Here is a 13504-nt window from a genome sequence, read left to right as displayed (position 1 = left end):
CCTTTATATATACAATAAATGCAATATAATAATATAATGTAATAGCTTTTATTTCAAACAACATCAATTGTTGGCTTTACAGGTTAAAACTCTTTTCGTGAAATCAAAGTACCTTTGTTACTAAATCCTTCTCTTTATCTGCAGTTCCAAAATCAATTTTTCAATTTAAATTATTGCGGTCACCAAAATAAGATGGACAGATTCAAGGTCAAGTTGTTTACTCACAGTAGATGATGTTGGTCTTTTAGACTTGTTATTATTAGCAAGAATAGCTCATATATCATCCAGTACCAGTCTGTTGTGTTCTGGGCCATCAAGTATCTCTTAGTTTAGCCAAGCTTTGCTCCACAAGAGGGGGCTGCTCACAGCCAGTTAAGAATGCATTTAATCACTATATAAACGTACGACTGTGGCCCGAGAAAAGGCAAAATGATGCCGTACTGCATGTCCTTAAATCTGCTCTTTAATCACAACCCCAATAAAAATGCCCCTGCTGCAGTTACAGTCACCATCGCGCTTGGGCCCCTGGAAATTAAAACGGTCCTGTGTGACATCACCATCAGGCTTTTGATTGCTTTACCTTCTCTTCATTAACTTAATTATTTGGCCATCAATAAACCCCGTGGAGTAATTAATATCTGAGTGCTTTTCGTAATAAATTGAAGCTGTTAACTGTAGATTAGCTTAGCTTCGTTGGCTGGGAAGACTCAGTGGTTGTGTCCACTGTAAAAAAGCTGTCCACTTTTATGTTTAGTAAAAAAAACACATTGGTGATGACCTGAGCGTTCAGTTAAGGCCACTAGGATGTGGTCCAACTTTCCTTCATCATGTGAGACGCCTCTCACTGTTGATACTTTCACAATGTGTTACTTTATGACTAAATTCCCGCAATATATCGAATTTAACACTCAAAAACACATAAAAATCCTTGTGAGCTCTTCCAAACTGTTTTTTTTTTATTTCACAGTTACAGCACAAACAAGTTTCTCATAAATACACATATGATTCATTGAAATCATTCAAATAAATAAAATTAATTTACATGTGACGACGGAAACAAGCCCGGGAACGCTGCTGGCAACAAAGAAAAAAAAAAAATCACAGTGTTGCGCAATGAAATCACAGAAGCGACTGGACGAGGAGGTGTTTGCTTCAGTTTCAGCAGCGTGTTGCTCTCGACACCTCCTGCAGGCTCCCGCCCCACCAGCAGACACCCTTTGGCATCCTTCAGTCCTGTTCACGATGCGCTCCAAAAGACAGCGGTAACCAGAGAGTCATTTTGCAGAATAAATGAGCACCTTTTTATGCATGCAAATGCAATGACGTGTAATTTGAGCTGTTTTAGCCACAGGATATTTACGCAGCACACCCGTGTCTGTGTGTATTTGCTGGCTGTGTGAATGATTCCAACAAATAACCTGAGCCGAACACACCAACATTATGATATGGCAGGGATGTTTTGGTGGGCCTTCTTCACGTTTCTGTGCGATGTCCTTTTAATATCTTGACAAAGGTCTCTTTACAGTCCCGCCCTGATCTTTCTGTCACCTCCTCCCACCTGAATCCCCTCCAGCTCCTCATCAGTGTAAGGGCTGTGGGGGTAGCCAGCGTCGGCGCCGCACTGCATGTAGTCCGTGGATCTGGGCATCCCGACTGGAAAACCGTGCTGAGCTTCCTCCTCCTGTTCTTCTCCATCCTCCTCTTCATCCTCATCGTCCTCATCCCTCTCCTCTCCATCTTCCAGATCCAGATCGGTACCTCTCTCCTCTGCACCAGCGGCTCGTCTGCTCTCATCAGGTTTCTCAGCGGTGGTTTTCCCCTCACCGCGCAGCCGCTGCATGTCGGACTGGGCCGAGGCTCCGGCCTGCTCCTTCGCCTTCCGGCTGCGTTTCCACTTCATCCTGCGGTTTTGGAACCAGATCTTGACCTGGATGGAATAAAGTTGTTGGTTTTTTTTTCATTTGAGGGGCCAAAAGATGTAAACCTCAGAAGCATCCACAAACCCGAAGCACCAATTTCAAATGCAGTTCTTCAGAAGATAAACCCACCAGTTCATACTGGCATGATGGCTAAACCACCCAGAGGTTGTCGGGTGCTGTGCTTTTTTCCCGGCGTCGTGTTTTTCTCAAGTCGAGCTTTTAAACCTTAATCACAGCAGTTTCCCCCAATAAACAACTCCACATTTCAGACGTTCGACGGTGATTGTATCTTGTTTTATCTTAAGTGTGTTAAAAAGTTAAACCTAACTTATTTAATCACTAGGAGGAAAAAATGGAAAACTAATAACACAGAATAAATTCTTCAGTCTGCCGAGTTATCTGAGGAATGCGGCTGCTCCGAGTTAAATATGAGCCTCGTAAAACTCGGTTATCGATGGGTGCTGTGATGAACTTTCAGTGAATTCAGTAATAAATTTGCCCTCTCACCTGCGTTTCGGTCAGCATGAGCGAAGTGGCCACTTCGAAGCGTTTGGGTCTGGACAGGTACTTGTTGAGCTTGAACTGATTCTCCAGCTCCAGCAGCTGCTGGCTGGTAAAAGCGGTGCGGGGCCTCCGACACTTCCCCAAAAGACCAGACTGAGGGCCTGCTGAGGGAGCGGGAGCCACAGTTGTTGGAACTTGTCAAATTATTTATGCAGCCAACAAACCCACCTGGTTCTTTATTCACCTTGTTTTCCTTTTGATTTTGAAATAATTCTAAATGAATCTTAATTTAATGTACAACAAAAGACAATGGGGATGTAGTTTAATTACATTTTTCTGGGGGGGTGGTACACCTGCACACATTCTGTGGCCATCTTTAACTACAGCAGCTATGCTCCAGTTTATTGTTGATGGGGAGGACAAGCAGAAGCAGAGACCATAAAAACACAGCCATGCCATTAACTTAATGAAAATTCAATGAAGGCTTTGGAGTTTTTATTGATGAACTACAGAAGGTTTCAGGTGTTGGCTTTATAGATTCTTCATCACACAAAGGCAGTCTTCATCAGAGTGACATTTATAGAGGAATAAAAGGGCCAGAATTAAAATATGACAAACAGATAAGCAGTTAAACTGTACTGAGCTAGATATGTGCTGCTGCTGTTAACACAAAACGCGAAGATCTCGGCAAATAGGAAAATCCCCGTGTAAAAAATGCACAAAACACGTGTATTACACAATTACGATATTTCAAAAAGTTGGCAAATAATTTGTGTTGAATGAAAAAAATATTGTTTTAAAAGCACATACAATAGAAGGTGTTCTAAACTGTGTTCTTACCATATATATCAACTAACTGCCATAAAGTTTTTACTGATAATGTCTATTTATTATATTCAGCTAATGTTCAAACAACATGCTCATACTTACAGCTGTAATCGGGCAAACGTGGGATCATGATCCCAGCGCGGATCCAGTGCTCCAGGGGCAGAGATCCCGCCAAGGCGGCCGCCTTCAGGTGCTCCGGGTAGGTCTGCGCAAGCTGCGTGAAGCCGGTGTATGCAAACGCAGGGTGCTGACTCCCGAGCGCGGACAGGGGGTACATGGGTGCCGGATACAGGCCGGGAATTGAGGCCAGTCCTGGATGTGGGAGGTTCAAAATGCCGGGTTTCGGGATTATTCCAGTCTGAAGTTGCGTGGCGCGAGGAGACGGGGTGTCCGCACGGCGACAGGAGATCGGGCTGCCCGCCGGACTGTCGCAGCTGAGGTCTCGACTCCCCCGGTTATTCTCATCTGCGAGCAGAGCATCGATTCTGAAGTTTCTTGATTTCTCCATCGCTGTTTGAGTCGGTCAAAGACACAAAAAAAGCCCAGAAAACAAACCGACTTGGAGCTTTGCGGCCGCGCACCTGTGCCGTGCGTCACAGCGGAGGTCGCGTTCACAAACTCATGCGTTTTCCCTGTCTTGTTACAAAGGTTCAGGAAGGTCGACTCAACTGATGTCCCTTTAAGTCCATCTAAAAAGCTGCAGATCATACATGTCAGTCACTTCCGCGCGCGTCCTGGTTAACAGAAACCGACAGAACAACAAAGGTGTGCGCGTCGCCCTTCTCCACCCCTCAGAGGCTGCTGCGCGCTGGGATTGGCTGCTGCCTGAGCTGCGCTGACGGGCCTCTAATCAGCTAATTACCTGCTCGTTTCTAACCCCAGTAAGCGTTCAGAGTGAGGTAATGTCCAACCCCTGTCCCGCCTGCAAACACCCTCAACTGCATCAAGGAGCGGAGGTACATTAGAAGATTGGACAATTGTAGATTGGACACCCCAGATCCCCGGATCAACTCAGCTGATCTGAGATAAAACGTCTCAAAACACACTGGTCAATAGTATTTATTAACTGCCTTTTTTTATCATACAGACATGTGTACTTGAAGTTAATGACAAAAATAGTTAAATAGTTGTCTTAACACAACTAAACCGCGGAGGTGGTCAGTGTTAACATGTATAGATAAACATGTAAACAACACGGCTGATGTTACAACAGGCCCAAATTAAGGCGCCGCATCGTGGTTGAACAATTCAGATCGAGGTCCAAAGCATCATCCTCTGGAAGATCATATTTACAGAAGCGTAAAAACAGCAAACCAGCATTTGTGTCAGTATCACTAGTGTTTACAGTGTTTAAACTGTTTATAGTGTTTACTATAAGTTAATCATGCATTTTACAGAAACAGTCCGCTGGACCTTGACCTAAGAAAATAGAAGAATGGGCAATTACATGATTAATGTTAATCCATCATGAACGCCAGGACAAAGACTCGATTTAATAAACAAACAAATTAATTAATCATTTTATACTCGAAACAATTCAAATAATTCTTGAGACTAATTGTTTTAGTTGGTTCAACTCAAAATCTCCTCCGTGCTGTCCCAGAAATATGAATATTTTCTGTTTTTCTTTACTCAGTTGCATAAGGAAACGTATGTTGACACGCTATGGATGCTGGTGCTAAACTTTAAGAACGACATCGCATTGCTATATATTCACGCTGGGAAAAGTGAAATCCATGCGGGACATGAATAAAAGCGGATAATTCGGGCCCCCCACCTACCCACCCGAGACCACCCATGATATGTAATTGGCTGCTGCTCCGTCTGTCGTTGACCTCCAGGAAATTGGAGCGCTCTTGCGGGCCCGCCCATCCCTCACGCCCATCCCTCACCCCCCATCCCTCGCCTCCGTCCCTCACCCCCCATCCCTCGCCTCCGTCCCTCACCCCTTTCCGATTTTCTGTCTCTCCCTCAACTCTCTGTCAGGCAGATTACGCACGCAACCGCCTCCTTTGCTGAAATGGAGCTGGTTTAATTTGCGCCATGCTGGTTTCTCTCTCTTTCCAACAGCCAATTCTCTCTCGGAACCTTTCTTTTATGGGTTGAAAGTAATTTAAATAGTCCAGGTACAAATTCACCCGGGCCTGTTGACGGGGGCGCACAGATTAAATGGATTGGTGGAGGCTGGCCTGTGTGCGCCCCTGCTGCAGCTGCGCGATCCTTGATCAAATGGCTGTTCAGCGTCAGATGTTTCCAAATTTAATCTTAAAATGCACTTTGCAGCTCAATTAACAAAAATGTTTGGCCGGTTGGCATTCACCAACAGCAGTAAAAAGGAAACCGAAGACTAAAAGTAAATGAAAATATTCTGACGCAGCCATATCACTAGATCATTTTACTGAAACTCCGGTGTCGTTCAAGGAGAACAAATACAATGGATCTAATTCTCGTTCAAAGGTTTACAGATAAATTAAGTGAAAATTTGTGGACTGAATTATTTAAATATATTTAGATTAAGCTTTACCCTGTTTATTATCATATTTTAACAAACGGCTCACATAAAACCTGAAATACCCCAAAACTTGTCCCCAATCATTTCAATTACTTCCTCTTGGGCAAAACTGAAGTCTCAAAGTACTCCACAAATAATGTGTGTAGGCTATTCTCATGTTCTGTGTCTGGTTAAATGTACATTTAGTTTAATTAACTGCATTATGGGTAAATGTCTTTAATTCCTTAAATTCTTAATTCAGTTTAAGAATGTGTCAACAGCGTTGCATTGGCAATGAGGGAGGTCGTCAAATGCTGAGAAATGAGAAAAATGCAAACTTTCTTTTTCTCTGTCGTGCCCTCTTGAACCCTTGCGGGAATCTTCAGTGTTCACACTGTGGGAAGACAACTGGTTCAAAGAGGCCGACGGTCCTTGACGGCGCCCCACAAAGCCCCAGTTTATTGACAAGGTTTGAGTCATTTAACCCAACGACTAGCAGGAGTTTACTGAAAGATTAAAGAGCTTATCAGCAATTACAGGCGTATTTTTCAATCATTACCACAGCTCCGAGACAAATTGCCCCGAACTGAAACTTATCCAGGTGCTCTGTGCGAGCCGGCCTCGTCAGCACGTTATGGACTCCTACTGAGCTGCAGATTTATTTAACCTCCTGATAAGACTCTTTCAGACTGTTGATAGACGACAACAGTCGGGAGCTTAAATAAAGGAACTAGAACCTCGGCAATTTGTCACTCCGATAACTCCCGCACATAAAAAATGAAACAGGACAGGCACCAGAATCTTGGATTATTTTCATTGATGCTCTGTAAGAAGACACTCCGGTCCTCGGGTGCGACGGCGCATGTTTGCCAGTGTCCGTGTGCATGCAGCAGGGCTTCCTCGGGACCCTGATGAGCAGCATCACTTTTCCCACAGGCGCTGGACAGTCAGGCGGCAGCTGTGATAAATGATTTGGGAGCACAATGGGCCCTCTGTGGAGTGGAAATCATCTCTCCATGCCCACTGTAATTAGACTAATTCCTGACGCATAAATCAGCTGGCTTTCTGTGAGACCTTGAAACTAAAATTAATGTTGTCTCATTAAGAAGATAAAGGTAATTTATTACAGCTTTACTTCTACTTCTACAGGCCCGGTCATTTATTAACCAATATTGAGTTTTGCCATATGACATCTAGCCCATGTATGTGCATCTCTTGGCTTCTCTGGCCTTTTCCCTCGCCGCTCTCAGAGGAGAGACAAATTAGTCTTTTGCTGAGTCCGCGACTGCGATAAAGCTATGTTAACATCAGGAGAACCTGCGCAGCTCATGTAGCACACACAGCAGCATTTAGCAGCTTCAAGCTCCTGATAAATCAGCCACAGCATATTCAATCGTAAACCTTTAAGTCCGTGTCAGAACGGTTGAACTAAATCGGGGGTTGTCAAAATTGCAATGCCGAGATTGCATTTTCTGACCGATCAAACATCCGCCCCTGGCACATTTTAGATTTTCCTGTGGGGATTTTAACGATCTGGGTCGGCGGTTTGTCTAGGATGTCTTTTCTTACCATTTACATGCGTTACAATACCACCTATGATGGCCCTGACTGGGGAAAAGCAGCAATTAACCAAAGATGGATGTATGTCTTACTGTTTTAAAAGACAGGTGATCCTATCAGACATGTAATTGTGTCTTGTTTTAAAGGTCAGTTACACTGCGCTTGTTAACCTAAAATCCAAATTCTTATGAATTAACTGCCACTGCTACCGGCAGCCCGCCTTACGATGCGTGGCAGCTCACATTTGATCCTCCATTGAAAAAGAGTACATGCACACTGCTGGTTTTAAAGGTCTCTCTTTGATTTCCCTCTAATGACAGATAACAGAACGAAATTGCTTCCTTGCATCTCCCAGATATGAGCTTAGCTAATCAATGGCAACTTGATAAAGCGCAATAGAGGAAAAACAAATAAAATCGCAAAGGTCCAGAGTCTGCTTAACATATAAATTGGGGAATTCCAACCATGCAAACTTCCATCTCTTCCTCAGGGTACCTGTTTGCCTTTTCCACACTGGAAACAAAAGCTTCCTTTCAGCACAATCCAGTTCAGTGTGAGTTTTATGGCCATTTAATGGGTCCTTCCATAACAGCTCTGTGTTTTACTATCACGTCTACAAGGGCCCCATTGTGCATAGACATGAGAAGATAGGAGATAAATGCGCCTTATCAGCCACGACAACACATCATTACTTTCACCCTGGTATCTCACTATGCCTCGCCATCGGGCATTATCTGACCACTTATGAGGACATTTATACCCATCAAGTGCTTTGAACCTCTCCGACAGTTAAGTTTACTTTATCCACTTCTCAGTTTCTGCAGATCAACACTGTTTTAAAGGCATTCCCATGCCATAAATACAATGACCTTTCAGTCCGCAGGATGGCTCGCATTGCCGTCTGCAATGGCCTGTAAATCTGCATGATTGCTTTTTCTTTTGGCAAAGAAGCTTCTGCCATTTTTGCCATCAGGTAATGTCTTCTTATTGCCCAATTTACTGTAACTGCTAAGTCAAAGCAAAGTTCGCAGGAGGTAGGAAAGGAAAGGGCAAAGTGTCAAAGACTGGTAGGCAGATGTGCTCCGCTGTATCTACTAAAGCCTAGCTAAAATGATCGCCCCACATGTTTTGCTACAGAATTTTTTTAAAAGCACAACTTCTTCAAACTTGTAGACAATACAGATATTGCAGGACACCTACTATGTGTCAGTCCTTTAAGTTAATCAACCTCTGCAGGACTCCTGTGGTGCCGACTCCAATCAGATAATGATACTAAGAACCTGGTCAATATTGCCCCCAAAAATTCAATGAATTGATCGGTCGCTTGACCTTGTCAATAAACTAGTAGGGCACAGTTCAGAGATGTCAATCTGTGATGTTATGGCAAAGGTAAATCTCAGCTTTTTCTGTATTCAACAGCTCTCAATTGATCAAAACCCTCAGAGGTGTGACACATCGGACTTCCTTTCTCACTTTTATACCCAGATGGGTTTTCCTGTTTAAACAAGATAAAAATGTCTGAGTTATTTTCCTATTTCTAATTACGTCTAGTTTGCCTTGAACACCAATTTCAGAGGAAGTCTCGTATTAATCCTGTGCAGTGCACGTATGTTCTTTGGAAGTGGTTAAACGATGGTTGTTTTTGCACACTTTGACACTTTTCTTCACCTCAGTGATATTTGCGCTATTTATGACTACCAGGGTGCAGAGGTCAGGAAACTCATATCTCTCTGTCATCGCGCTAATTGGGTTGAATAAGCCGCCACTCCTCCCGATAAACTCTGTGCGCTCAATCTTTAAAGTGGAGGAAAATTGTTTTTATTCAGCCTTTCAGGGCTGAACCAGCTGGCCTCTGTGCTTCGAGTGGGGTTGAGAACTAAAACCACTGGCTCTGACCAAGCCTCTAGATGAAGCAAGGTTGGACACGACATACATGTTTGGATGCCCCTGAGGATAGCGTGCAGTGTTTTCACATGTGACGTTTTGTTGATTCCTTCCCTCCACCTCCCTTTGACCTTTGACCCTGATCTAGCCTTTTGATTAACAAGAGGTAAGAAGGCACAAAGGCGGGAAAGATGTAACTTTAGCATTTTGTACACAGCTTTGTTATACATCCGCCATAGATGTGTTCCCTTTTTATTGCGATTCACCTTTCTTTTTCATTTTATCATAAATAATTTGAAACCTTTGAAATTTCAAAATCATAGTTTTATGATTCTAGTTTTAAAGAGAAAAACACAAAACCTTAGATTTGTATGGCTTCACCGCAATGATAGTAACATTTGTCACCGTTTAAATATTGATGCGACATCAGCGTGACGTAATGGCGCTCTCGATTCCTCGTGAAGCTGTGACGTGTTGACTTGAAGGAAATGTTGCAGGTGTGCCAAGGGACTGGTTCAAAGAGAGGTAACTCAGGGATTAGAAATACTATTATTGTCTGCTCTGTCAGAGGTTCTGACAAGCTCAACAACGGGATGATGAAGTGGATGGCGGATGATTTGTCTCCTGCTCTGAGCCCAACGTGAATCTGCGGTGATTAATTACAACGTCCAGCATCCCGTCACAGATTCCTCAGATTCCCATTTCTTTAAAGAAGAGAAGGCTGCGATGCAAGTAGAAGAACAGAGTGCAACCCTGCAGGAGTCCCCCAACAGCATTAATTCACATCAGCCGTCACCGATCTGACCATTTTTTTTTTTTTGAAAGACCTTCAGTGTCCTTCTTTTTTCTTGCACTGGCTTATTTTCCTCATCTGATAATGCAGCAATATGGAAATAAATTGTTCCATTAGGTGCACTGAGCTCTGCTGTCAACCCAACCACGCCGCACCACTAATGGTCGCGTGGTTGATTATGACTAAAGATTTATGAAAAAAACACTCTGGTACCGTGCATTCTTTAGACATTGGTGTTTTTCTTTTCTGGGCAGGAATAAAACAACACAAACCCTCACATGAGGAGGGCCTCTCAAATGCGACACGATGGCACGCGCGGCCTTTTTCACAATTTCGGCCGGCAGGATTAAGGGCTACTAAAAAACCCTTGTGTCTGTGCTTCCTATCAAATTGCTGCGGAACAAAGTTGCTATTTCAGCCCGCATCTGTTTGATTGTTAACCGCAGGCCCGGGCTGCTCCTCCTTTACAACACAGGTGTTTTGCGCATATGTGCACACACATGCTGGTGTGACTGATCCCATTCATCAGGCCAGTTAACCCCTTGACAGCAAGTAGTAATCCAGAGCAGGCACTCCCTCTAATTAAACCCACCCCTCTTCCTCCAGAGGATGCCTCCCCTCCGCTGGCAGCAGAGACGCTGACCTTCCAACCCAGCTCTCATTGCTTCTGGGGGTATTTTCTACCACAACTGCAGAGTGAATCAAGAGGTTTCTGCTGAATGAGCAGTTTATGCCAAAATACTGTGTTTTACTGCAATTAAGTGGGCTGAAGCTCTGCATATTGTCCCAGTTTGAATGGTGTTAATTTAAAATATTTAAACATTTTATTCGGAGGCAGCGTTCAATGAGATATACCTGCTCTCCAGGCCTCGTTTAGGACCGCTGTGACTACAAAAATTAATTATAAGTAAACAGGACCTTTACTGTACTGCTTGATATTTTTTTAATTTAAAAAATATTTGCTTTTCCAGGGCTGTTCCAAAGCTGACAATGAAGCATTTACTTTGTTCATTCAGGTGTTGACTTTATCTTTTAAATCCAGTCCATTTTCCGGTGTTTGATGTATGACAGATTAATGGACATTTTCTTTCATCCAGGAAGTAATGAGTGTGTATGAGATGGCATTAATGTATTTGAATTGGCACGGAGGCTCATGGACGACTTTTGTGTGGCACGCAAAGGTTACGGAAAGTTTAAGATCGGGCCAATCTGTCAGATTGACGGCATCAAAGAGTCAGGAAGCATTAGTACAGTTCCTAGTTGAGGGCCAGGTCATCAATAACACAAAAAAGAATAACCTCACATTGTGAGTGTGTGGTTTTGTAAGCGGTTTTGTATAGGTTTCGGATTGATAAGTATCATGCAAATGTATGTGGGGCCTCTATAACATAAAATTCTATAGCATAAATCCTAAATTCTGGGTGTATATAAGCTTGCTTAGAACTGTTATTTTTCAATTGCATCATGCCTTTTTATCGAGACTTTTATTATTATTATATTACTTCAGAAAAATATTTGAATTAATAAATTTAGATGTTGTTACTGCCTTTTTGCTATTGCCTTTAATAAATAATTTTTATTGACAAAGCAAATCCAGTTTTTAACATCTAATTATCAATCAACTGTGAATGAACTGTTCTGGATAAAAGGTATTAAAATATTCTTTCAGAGGCCATTTAAAGCTCAAAGCTTCAGCGTCAGGTCATCTTTTATAAAAGAGGTAATTGCATTCAGAGGTTCATATTAATGTGATGCCGCTACATTTATCGTTTAGCTGGACATACCATCACTAGTGACCCTTTCTCTGAGCAGTAACACAGGCTTCACGTCCCACCAGCGAACAATTTCTAATCTCATTTCCACACCACTTTTCCCAAATAGGCCCGCGTCAGCTGGAATCTGCAGCCCATTTTACTGTGGCGGCAACCTCACAGTGTCACTGTACTATTCCATTGGCATAATTGAGGTGGGTCAGATGATAAAGAGACCTATAACAATCAATGCAGGTGAAATAAAAAACAGCTCCCACTTATTACATTTGTCCTTTTCCAACGGCCCCTCTCAGATGAAGGCAACCGCAAATGAGGAGGAGGAGGAGGAGGAGGTGGCTTAGGAGCATCAGAGCTGGGCCAGATGAGATGTGACAGAGTGCCACTCTTCTCAAACACCTCCTCATCAGCATGACACAGCTGTCACGGCCCTATTTCAGTAAAATTAAACGGCCTTACGGTAAACTCGCCTGCACACGGGGGAGGGGGAGGGGACTGGAGCACACGTACGTGCCTGTAAATGAATAAGCTTGTTGTATGCAGATGCTCTCCTGCCCCCCCCCTCCCTTTCAAGCACCCTCCTCTCCTTTTGACATGATAATGGCTCCAAATTGATGAAGACACTTCACTCATTCGGTGACAACTCCGCTGGCGAGTCACATAAACACTTCCTCCACGCCTCACTGTGCATCAATCATGGCCGGGGCCCTCCCTCTTTGTGCGCTGGGCTCGGGCACAGGAGGAAGTTGTTTAATCAGCTAATTTGCTCTTCTCCGCGTGCCGTTAATGACTCTGCCTCCTGTGGATTATCTGGTCATCCCGTCCACTTAATCAGTGCTGATGAACTCATCAGACGATTAGCCTCCTTTTGCCTTTTGCCTTGTTCTTTGCAAAGGTTTGTAGGCCTGTAATTAAAACTAACTGGCCGGGGCAGCTTTCTCTCTTTATTTGGTGGAAGAGTCATTTCAGGAGTGCTCCTGCAGTGGACCAAGACGGCCAAACTGTACAACTGAAAACCCAGAAGGCACGTAATTAATGAGGTGATGGATGTAGAGCGAGCCATGCGGTGCACCGACAGCCCCCACAGCCCAGCGTCAGTAAAACCAATGGGTTTATGAAGCAACGCTGGCGTTTTAAAGTAAACATAAAGAAGCTGTGGATGCTTCCCACCGTGGAGCCAGATAATCATGCTCACCTTTACCTTCTGACCTTGACCTTCTGACCCACTGAGTGAATAGCAGCAACAACCCCAAAGAATTCCTGTCAGGATGTTTCCAAGATACAATGACGGCAAAAGTAGGACGCATGGACGATGAGTAGAAGTATTATATATCATTAAAAAAAAAACACGGGCAAGAGAAAAGTTTTGCTCATTTCCGATTCATAGTTTGATTGATTTGCATCAATTTGTCTCAAATTCTGTCAGTGCGTTGTCAAGGTGATGAAGGGGCTTTCTGTACCCCGTGTACACCCAAAGGACACTTGGAATCCACACTCAGATTTCCTCTGTAAAAAGACTGATGAATGTTTCATTTGCTGGTTTGATGTGTTTTTTAATTTTACTTTAGAGAAAAATGCAAACTTCATGCCTAAATCAGCAGAGAGCTGTATTTACCAACACTTTACAACCTATGATGCATTTTATACATCAGGAATTACCAAAGAATAAAAGCCAAGTTTTGATTTAAGAGGACCAGATCTGTCTCCCAGTCCCCCACAACCCAAATATTTCTGATTTCTTCCTATGGTTAGAAGG

The 13504-nt window shown here is 43.4% G+C and overlaps 1 protein-coding gene across 2 annotated transcripts; it reads right to left on the bottom strand.

The window, feature by feature from the left end:
- Positions 1–933: 933 nt before the first annotated feature.
- mnx2b (motor neuron and pancreas homeobox 2b) lies at positions 934–4023 on the bottom strand. 2 transcript variants are annotated; one of them, XM_003969654.3, is made up of 3 exons: positions 3354–4023; positions 2427–2587; positions 934–1927 (listed from the first exon to the last, which is right to left on the bottom strand). In XM_003969654.3, exons 1-3 carry the CDS (start codon positions 3757–3759, stop codon positions 1520–1522), a joined length of 975 nt encoding a protein of 324 aa, XP_003969703.1. In that variant the 5' UTR covers positions 3760–4023; the 3' UTR covers positions 934–1519. The 2 variants fall into 2 exon arrangements, with proteins under 2 accessions (XP_003969703.1, XP_011608363.1); XM_011610061.2 differs by having other exon boundaries at positions 2427–2584.
- Positions 4024–13504: the final 9481 nt, after the last annotated feature.

This window comes from Takifugu rubripes, chromosome 13 (genome assembly GCF_901000725.2).
Source record: "Takifugu rubripes chromosome 13, fTakRub1.2, whole genome shotgun sequence".
In the NCBI taxonomy this organism is placed as follows: Eukaryota; Metazoa; Chordata; class Actinopteri; order Tetraodontiformes; family Tetraodontidae; genus Takifugu; species Takifugu rubripes.
Note: the sequence above shows the minus strand (reverse complement) of the source record. Positions and strands in the feature narration are given on the sequence as shown.

Coding starts and splice junctions, on each gene's coding strand:
- mnx2b (XM_003969654.3), bottom strand. CDS start 3,759: ATGGAGAAATCAAGAAACTTCAGAATCGATGCTCTGCTCGCAGATGAG. Junction 2,588..3,353: donor ACGTTTGCCCGATTACAGCT/GTAAGTATGAGC, acceptor CCGCTCCCTCAG/CAGGCCCTCAGTCTGGTCTT. Junction 1,928..2,426: donor TCATGCTGACCGAAACGCAG/GTGAGAGGGCAA, acceptor TATTCCATCCAG/GTCAAGATCTGGTTCCAAAA.